At 29.3% G+C, this 10,477-nt stretch overlaps 1 protein-coding gene across 1 annotated transcript; it reads right to left on the bottom strand.

The window, feature by feature from the left end:
- Positions 1-5,808: 5,808 nt before the first annotated feature.
- Positions 5,809-9,275, bottom strand: LOC113392631 (uncharacterized). Its single transcript, XM_026629149.2, has 5 exons — positions 9,075-9,275; positions 7,081-9,003; positions 6,737-6,906; positions 6,172-6,363; positions 5,809-6,083 (listed from the first exon to the last, which is right to left on the bottom strand). Exons 1-5 carry the CDS (start codon positions 9,163-9,165, stop codon positions 5,817-5,819), a joined length of 2,643 nt encoding a protein of 880 aa, XP_026484934.1. The 5' UTR covers positions 9,166-9,275; the 3' UTR covers positions 5,809-5,816.
- Positions 9,276-10,477: the final 1,202 nt, after the last annotated feature.

Below are 10,477 nucleotides of genomic sequence, written 5' to 3'. Positions count from 1 at the left end.
TTCAATATATTCTGTATCTATAACCAGAGTGTTCATTTATCTTCTTCGCCTTGGGACATTTTTAATTATTCTAGCTCGATGATGGCAGTTGATGTTATATACTTGTTTTCTTCTTGTTATTATCTAAAATGAATTATAAAAATAATGCGTTTATCAGGTTCAAAACTAAAAACAATAAAAACCGGCCGTAGGACTCTCCCTATCCGTGGATACAAGCCACAATATTATGTATTGCTTCTTGATTAGAAGGATGAGTGAATCATTGTATTTACAAGCACAAAAACATCTGAAGTCCCAATTTAGCTTGCGAATTGACGATGTAAAGCTCTCCTTACCCAACAAGCATAACAAGCTCTCGGATGAAACCAGTGGTCTGACAATCTCAAAAAAAGTTTTTCTGGTTCGCCTCACCGGTGGTCTACGACTTTACCGTCGTCGGTGAGGCGCGCGTCCCTAATATTAGATTAAGACGGTCTTGCCTTGCCACTGATGATGTTTACTAGTGAGTGAGCGGTACACACTAAGATTGTCGGCGCAGTGCATTAATGATTTTAAATAAATATTAAATACAATATACCTGCGTATAAAGAATCCAACATACTATAACAGCCAAAATAGTCCCAACCATACCATACACTTGGTAAATATTTGGAAATACGTCATCACTGAAGTAAGATTTTTGATCAGAATCGTCACATTTGCAAAAATATATAATCATTTTAATTAAACAATTAATTTGATAGATTGTGAAAATAGACTATAATTTCTTTTTGTATTATTTAATTTCGATTAAAATTTATTAAGAAGAACCTCTTTGGAAAAAAATAAGAAAACATACCTTCATACCATGGAGATAAAAAAAAATCAGAGTACGCTGACTAAATGGTCTGTTATACATAAATACTACGTATAACAAAAATAGTGGTCCTTAGTAGATTACATCTAAAAAATAAAAATCCGCAAAATAACATCTTATTAAATAAGGGCAATAACGGTTTTTATGGCAAACGTAAGTTGAAAACATAAAAAAAAAGTTAAGTAATAAATGGGTGTCAAACCGGCTTACGTTACTACCCACGAAAACCACTAAGATGGTCGCCCTTGGCATGAATCGAAGAGACCGGGATCGAGGAGACGGGAGTGCGGGATCATTTCAATATAACGTATTCACGGCCTCTGCCATGCCAGAAAATCGCATGAAATACGTAAATCTAAAGTTTGTTTATCTTTTTTACTTCCATTGGAATAGGCTATATGTAATTCTATTTATAACTAACAGCTTGCTTAGCTTTTCTTTCAATTCCAAAGATATTAAAAAAACACAAGATTTTTATTATGTAATTATTAATTTCTTGAACTGGCCACACAGCATAATTATATTTCTGTAAATTCCCGAACTTGTTAATTAAAGTATGAACCAATTTATTAAAATTGCTACTCAATTCTATATTTGTTAATTGTTTACACCAAATATTATTAGTATCAGATAAGAATGGATACTCGTTCATAATATATAAGTGGAATTTGAAACTTCTTCAACAAGTACATCGTTTGGTGTTATTATTTAAAGAATTAAAAAAATATATAATTTTTACCTTAAAATAACGTCTCAGGAAACATAATACAAATTTTATTTTAAGGTAAAATTTATATGTGTTCCGTTTGACGTCCGAAGTCCATTATGAGAGACATGTTTGTTATCTCCTGGTGGCTTGTATAATAAAAACGCAACAATGTGATTATACTTTTAATGCAAGTTAAGCAAAATTACATGAATATCATATAGTATACATAATATTACATTTAAAAAATAATCGTATTATAATTTTTAAAACTATTAAATCGATCTTTGGTACCTACACTGTTTAATAATCGATATAATAATCGATTGTGATGTTATTGAGATATAACATAAGTTCACGGTGAAAAAAAATCAAAATAGTAAATCCAATATCCATTGCAAATTTTGTAGATTCAACTAGATTCCATCAACAGTTCACTTGTAGTTCTACCTATTAAATCAAACTAAATTTAGATTAACTTAAACATAAGTATGTAATGTAAACAATAAACATCATATACAGTATACGAATTGCATACGCAATACGAATCGATTCGTTGCTCTAACATAACAGCATGATATGAGAGATCAGAAGTAACGCGTAACGATACGATAGTAACGAGTACTGATTGTTATAGTAACGAATACATACGGGTACGTTTTTTTCCGTTACTTTTACACCTCTACTTCGAAATGGTGGCTTTCTTGGTGCTGTTAGTTAGTCACAGATTTGGCCACTAGTGGCGCTACAGGCGCGTTAACGTGACGGTAAAGTAGCGACATCTAACGAGAAGACGAGGAAAGACAAAGCCCTATCTCATAATGGACTTCGACGTCAAACGGAACACATAATACAATTATTACTGTGTTAAAATATGGGGTGTTTATGGTCAAAAGATGTAAGTTTTTTTATTGTATTGTATATTTTAAGGACAATATAATACAAAATGTTTTTATGGTTTAGTATATTAAGGGGACTACATGAGCTAAATGCAAGTTTTATAATGCAAAAAAGTATATGATCCAATGCAGTAAACCAAATGAAAAAAATATATGATAATCTTCAGGATACATGCTAGTTATTTGTTATTTTGAAAACATGATGTAATTAATTTGGTACGATAGAAAAAAATCACAAAGTTACCTCTAAAATAATCTTTTAATAAATAATAACTATACTTATATACATTCAATAATTCTGGTTTTTTGTCAGATTATTCTACAAGCAATATACTACTTATCCTGTGTGTCACTTTTTTAGTAAAATCAATAGATTTTTTTAAAATCAGATATTCTTATTTTCGAACAAAATGCGTACGCATGTGTGCGTAAACGCCGTGTACAGACATTGCCGGCCGAGGCCTGATGCTATATAGACGTGTCGATCTTGTCGCCGCATCATTACGTTACGAGATTTTTTTTTGTAATTTTAATTGTAAATTCATTCTTTCATGTTTTCTTATAATAACTATTATTCTTTCTTGTAAATAAATATATTAAGTTAAAATAGTGTAGTAGTAATTAGGCACTTGTTTTTTTATTATATTATTTGTTATAAATTTTAATTGTGTAAATATGGGAAATAAAGTGAAACGCGTGAGGAAAACTAAAAAACGTTTATATAAATTAAGCGCCGAACATACATATGAACGATATTAAAAGGTAAAAGTATTTTATTAGTAAACATATATATTTTTTTATATAATTTTGAATATTGAAAACATCTATTAGAAAAAATGTGCAATCAGTTCGCATAGAATCAGATTTTTCGAACTGTACTTTAAATATTACGATAGAGTATTTGGTCAAAGTATGGATAACATCAATTGAGACTTAGTAATTCCGATCCCCATGAACTCGAAGCAATTTGATATTTTTCATTAAAAGTACTATGGGGCATATTTAGATACATATTTTTTTAAATACATAATTTTATAATTAATAAAAATATAATTACTAACATATATTTATTTTTTACAGAATAAAGAAAGTCGAAAACAATAACACGGAAGATATAATTTATATTGCGTAAGAGTTTAATTTTATCGATTTTGTTTATAATAGGAATTAAAGTTATGTATGAACTAATTTTAATAATTAAAAAAAATTAAAGTAACAAAAAAAATGTAATTGTTGTGAACCAGAGAACTAGAATATTTAGAAGTGTCATTTGTACATAATTCAAAAATTTGTGTGTGCGTGCGATTCTCAAGGGCACTTAGCTCTTGTAGTCCTCTTAACCAGTAAGCACTATTACAAATATTATCATATGTAATGCCCTCTCTCATAATGGACTTCGACGTCAAACGGAACACAATACAATTATTACTGTGTTAAAATATGGGGTGTTTATGGTCAAAAGATGTAAGTTTTTTTATTGTATTGTATATTTTAAGGACAATATAATACAAAATGTTTTTATGGTTTAGTATATTAACCACTATTACAAATATTATCATGTGTAAAGAATATTACAAAGAATGGAATTATACAGGATTATTGATAATTCTATAATTTTTGTTTTTCAGGCATATTTGAGGGAAAAAAATAAATATATTGAAATAATATCGTTTTCCGTCTCGCATTTTTAAATTTGGACCGATAATTATTGTTTAGATATTGAAAAATATCCAGTGTTTAATCGTTTTTATAAATCAGAAGAAAAAAGTAGATTTTTATCGAAATTTTTTTTTTATAAATTTTTGAAGTTGCAATTTTGACTTATTTTGAAAAAATCTAAAAAACGAGATAACTCAAAAATGGTTCACTTTTGCATATGGGGGTTAAAATTATCGTGACTAGTCACCCCTATCACCTCCTAACAGGAATACGTCGAATTACCAATAATCTTGTATATTTAAGGATACAGAGACACTTCCACGGATCAACAGATTGCAGAGTAGAGGCAATGAAGAAATACATTCTTTTAGACCAACGATCACTCAGAATTCAATACCGCAACATTATGAAATAAGAACACCCATAATATACAACTACGTAAGTCCAACTAACTGATTATATTTTATACATGTTAAACGTACTCACTAAATATGTTTATTAAAAAAAAATAGATGACGGAGGCTTATAAATTTTCATGTTATGCGTAGAAAACTGGGAAAATTTTATTGTTCTAAATGCTGTATAAGTATTTTAATCATTTTTTTTTACCAATCTGACCGACATCGATATAGGCTTAAAATTTGTTAGTGCCTGTATAGTAAACGAGAGATTAGAATGATATTCTCAGGGAATCACATATACAGTATATGTAAGTTCCGCCTCGTAACAAAATAAGTATAAATTTGAAAATATAGAAATATATTTTTTTTTCTTTCAGCCAACCAGCAGTTTTAATCAGCCAAACCAACTACAAACTCAACAAGTAAATCAAAATACAGTTGTATCAAAAGTCATACCTTCAAATACTACAAGTACCAATAGTGTAGGAAGACCAAAATGTGGGCCAGTTAGTGTACAAAGCATTGAAGGATTAAAATATAGACCTGTAATTTCCAACAAAGTAAATTCTAAATTAAATGCTATAAACAAAAAAAATATTGATAGGCCCAAATTTGGTCAATATAAATGCAAAAAATGTGCTCGTGCTTGGAGCAGTCGACTTTGCTGGCCTGACAAGTACCAGATCTGTAAAAAATGCCAAAAACCAGTTTATGCATACAAATATGTAAGTATTTAAGAACCATTATCTGAAGTCTATTTAATTCAATTAAGAATTGAAAGAAGATCACATGCAGTCCCAAAATTCAATAATTATATTAATGCACATTTTTTTTACCTACCTAGGATAATATATTTTTTTACACAAGAGTCAATTCAAAGTTGTTGCATTTATTTAAATACATACATTACATACATTTACATTCAAATTGCATTCCTGCCCATCCAGTGTCTTGTACTAACTTATTCATTAATTTTCATAGAATCTTTTAATTTTCAGAGAGAATTACAGCTTTATGATATTTCTGATAACCCAGAAAAAAAAAGAGAGCATCCAAGAGAACTTTGTGAAAAGTGCAAGCAGCTAGGACACTATTGTAAACCCAAGGTTATTAAAACTAAGGTATATTCTCAAGCAGGTAGTAGTATGTATAAGAGAGACTAAGATTGTTTATAAATATTAATTGATTTTTTATCAATTAATTATCTTATTTTAACATAATATTTTAAGCATATACCCTGTTTATAAAATTAATTGTATTTTTTATTGTAATAAAATAAAAATACTAGACAAGATTTAAGTTTTAATTTCCGATTTGCTTTCTTTAATAAATAGATTGTTAATCATATCAACAAATACTTTATGTTTTAGTTTGTTTGATAACATATGTGGTATGTCTATGGGAACTTCTTCCTTTGTTGCTGCTATGAAAGCAAATAATGGTAAAAATATTACTGACAATTCTTCTATGTCACTTTCTTCTATAAAATTTTCAATTAGTGCAAATTTATTAAAAACTGTTGCTATTTGATTATCACTTATCGGTATCTTAAAGAATTTATACTGAAAATAAATAAAATTTTCATAACATATTATTTTCAAACACAAATATATAATTTCATAATAAACTATATAGATTTGCATAACTCACCCTTGTTGTGGCAACAAAGTTTTTGATGCAATATAGTAGACATCCCTTAGTAGTTTCAGTATGGTTTGTTTTTTCTGCTACAGATATTAAAAGTAAAGCATCATGAAATATATCCAAAATTTTTCCATTACCAAAAACCGTTAAACTGTCCCATATTTGATACCATTCTGGTAAAATAGTTGAACATATCACCTTAAATAGAAAAATAATAAAGATACAAATACTATTCAAACATAGTGTATTTTATACATGACTATGGCATACAATAAACTTCAGAGAGTTTGAGCTAACATTCCACATAAAAATTATCATAATTAGTTCAGAAAATGTATCAACTAGACAGAAGTTACTTTCATTATTTATAATATAAAATTAATTATTCATTAAATGATATAATAATATGATTTTTATTGTGTAAATACATCAGTAAAAGCAAACTAAATGTCTGAAATTGTTTTACAAAAGTAAAGTTTGGAATGCCTTAGTTGTTGGGCTAAACTTTAAACAAGGGCTAAGAAGGATTACTTTATTAATATGATCAATAATAGAAGTTTATTCTTATTACCTGGGAGAGCCATAGTGTTAAATGTTCTATGTCCATATCTTTGTGTATATGTATTCCACTTATGACTTCTACAAATGTGTTGCCGGGTGGATTCCAAAGACGTCTAAAATAATACATATTCAACGGGTTGATATTTCTTAATTTACTTTTTAACCACGTACTTTCCTTCTCTGTAATTATAATAACAGATTTTTTTTTATCATTGTAGTAATATCAAATTCTTTAAAGAATTATACACTAATTATATAATGGATCTAATAGATTAATTATTGAAACCATGAACTAAATTGAAAAAAACCCCAGTTGTTATATAATTTTTATTGAAAGATAAATGTAATTCTTACCAGGAATAAGGGACTCATATGTATTTAAAAGTGATGTTTGTAATTTTAAAACAAGTTCCAAAGTAGAGGGAGAAAGTGCCATGAATGTATTGATCTTCCATCTCACAGTGTCAAGCACTTGAGCTAGCATGGCTAGTGTTGGAGCTCTGTATTCTATTAACTCTTTGAGGGGATACGCTTCTTGTAAAAGTTTGCAATGAATGTAAACACTATCGATGTTTTTGTTAAGAAGAGCACTGTGCAAGTTGGGCATAATTACCAATAAAAATAATTTTGGCCCAGGAATAGCATTTGATGTTTTAATACAACTTAAAAAATTTATAAAATTGTTTTGCTTTTCATCAGTGTCTAAATTGTTGGTAATTATTTCTTTAGCTATTAGAATAATGCATGGCTCTGTTTCCTCATTGTAGTAGTGCTTTGCAAATTTTTCTAGTGTTTTCATAAGTTTAAGCATAATATCAGTTTGTTGCATATTTTCACTTGCTAAAGTAAAAATTCTGGTGTATACTTTTCTGGGATTTTGCAGGAATACAGACAGCACGTCAGACACATCCATGTCTGGTGAGACGATAAGTTTATTGAAAAATTCTGTCATCATATTGTTAAACTCGGGAGTTTGAAAGTTGTCATTGAATAAATAATTATTAAATTGCTCCTCCACAATTTCATGTTTTGAGCCACTGCTACATCGCTGAAATACCCTAACTGCTAATAATCGTTCCTGTTCTACGTTTTCAGTATTATTATGTAGATGACTATGTAAAATTTTAAACAATTTAAAACATTCATCTTCACTTAAAAGGTCCAAATGATTACCAATTTGCTCCATGAGGACTTTATTCTCACACAACTTGTCAATTTGCAGCAATGCTTTCACCCACTGTGCACTTTCACTATCCATCTTATTAATGTTTTCCACAATATCTTCAGTTTTAGTTCTTTTTACTACTTCAACTAAGTCTAATGGTTTACATGATATTTGTTGCAGCATAGTGACAATTGGGTGTTCTGAAACACTTGCAATTTTACATAGAGTTTTGTGAACTTTGTAACATAATTCACCAATAGTTTGTTGCATGCTTTTTCCATTGTCTTCAAATTCGCTCCAAGCACAAAATATTTCTACGCTGACATCCATTACTAAAATTTTGCATACATCCAATAAAGCTATGTGAGAGTTATTTATACATTCTAATAGAGAATTATTATTACAGTCAGATATAAGTATTGATGTTTGATTTTCAATAATGGCACCCTCCTTGTAAGTTAATTCATATATTTGTTGAAAGTCTGATGGTTTCCATTTTTGTACTGTGACAAAGTTGTTAAAACAATCTGCTAATAGACAAAGCATCAAATATAAACGATTTCCAATAAATTTATACTTTTCGTCCTTACTTAGGCTATCTAATTTAGATTTATTGGGTGGGTCCAAAAAATATTTCAGACACTTTTGCAAATTGTTTAGGCCATGTGTCAATTCATCATGTTCCAAATAAAAGAAAACAAACCTGCAGATCAGTCTGTAGGATGCAGCAGTTATAAGTTTCAGTTTAGGCAAGCAATCTGTTGGATTGAAGTACTTGAAGTTTTCTATCAGAGCATCTGCCACTTCCAAGGCTAGTTGCGGATAACTGAATACTAATATTTCGTAAACGAATGTATCCATGTGTAGTCTCCACAAGATCTCACACATGAGGCATTTAGGTATTGTTGGTATCGTCCAGATAACAAAATCTATGCCATCTAAGTCTACCATTTCTTCCAATATAGTTAGATCTGCATTTATAACAACATAAAAAGTAAATTTACGCATAATTTGCACAGATTCTTCTAAGATTTTATTTTCAATCATATATTTTTCTTTTTGTAAGAAATTTCGTATACTGTCTATAACATATTGTATTTTTTCTTCGTTACCTAAAATTAGATAGTAAAAAATATATATTTTTTAAATGTTTTTTTTGAGTGTATTATGATATTTACTTTACCTCCTCTGGAAGACAATTTAGAAAAAGAATGCACACTGTCGGCAGATATGATTACTCCCTGAAATGCTGATAAACTTGGAGTAAATTCCATTATAATAAATAACGAAATAATGCATGTAAAGTGTGAAGTCGGTATTTCAAAGTATTATTTTCAAATTAAACTTTAAAAGTGTATGATTGATTGATTATTAACTTGACAGATGACAGCGGATATTTTTTAGCTGCATTCGATCTTCAGAAAAGTATTGCACTGTACAGCCTCGCCTACAGTTTTTTGTAAATCCGATGAAATTGTAAGGCATTCAGCAGTCTTTTGCTTTTTTTCTATTAATTCCCTTACTTTTAAATTATAAATTTGCTACATTATAATGAAAAGTTATTTTTTAATTGAATAAATAGAAAAATTAAGACGACATAAGAACGCAGTTGTTAAATTATCTTTGGCTTTGGAGCAGCGTTGCAGAACTATTCAGGATATCGATAGTATCGTTTTGATCAATACTATCGCTAACACCTTAACTATCGATAGTCTATAGATAGTCTATCGATAGTGGACTATCGATAGTCTATAGATAGTGAATCAACACTAGTTTGGAGGTAAAGTTATTTTTTAATTTAATAAATAGAGCAATTAAGACAACTAAAGAACGCAGTCGTTAAATTATCTTTCGGTTTGGAGGTTAGACATTGTAGGTTCAAGTTAAAATTTCAGAAATCCTACAGAAAAATTCTAGATATGATACAAACGTCGTAAATAAAAAGGTTCTGGATTTCCTGTTAAACAGAGGCTCAAATTATAGGCACTTATTGCAGCTAAACTTTGATGAAAACGATTACTATTTTATTAAAATACCAATCAGTTAATGACAAATATGAAACAACAATTCACATGCAGGAGTGGACGTTATAATATATGAGAATGAATCAAAATCAACCTTTGGCCAATATTTGACATTTTATAGCGCTGATTTCTTGCTTTTTTTTACTTCAACTAATTGACCTATTCCAAATACGATTCTTCAATCAATTCCATGCTAGGAAAAGAATGTGCGCACGTGTGTGAAAAAAAAGAAACGCACATTTTTTTTCCTAGCATGGAATTGATCTAATCTAAGATGAACTATTTAATATTGATATTGAAATATGAAGCCAAACAGACTGAAACTGTAACACATTTCGTAACGAAGCGGTTTATCCTTCCATGAGAAGTTATCACTTCAAAAGTAATTTGGATATAAGCTTCTGAGGAAAGGCAAATATATCGCACTTTTAAGCGAAATTTGTCCTTCAATGGATTAAATTGTAACAAACTAATTATTATCCTTGAATACTGAAGAAAAACACTTCGGTATTTAAGGAACCTATCATCGTTATTATTAATTACCCCTCTTTTAAGCTTATCA

Source organism: Vanessa tameamea, chromosome 5 (assembly GCF_037043105.1).
Source record: "Vanessa tameamea isolate UH-Manoa-2023 chromosome 5, ilVanTame1 primary haplotype, whole genome shotgun sequence".
Classification (NCBI taxonomy): domain Eukaryota; kingdom Metazoa; phylum Arthropoda; class Insecta; order Lepidoptera; family Nymphalidae; genus Vanessa; species Vanessa tameamea.
The sequence above is the reverse complement of the archived record's forward strand: the minus strand, read 5'-3'. Positions and strand labels throughout refer to the sequence as shown.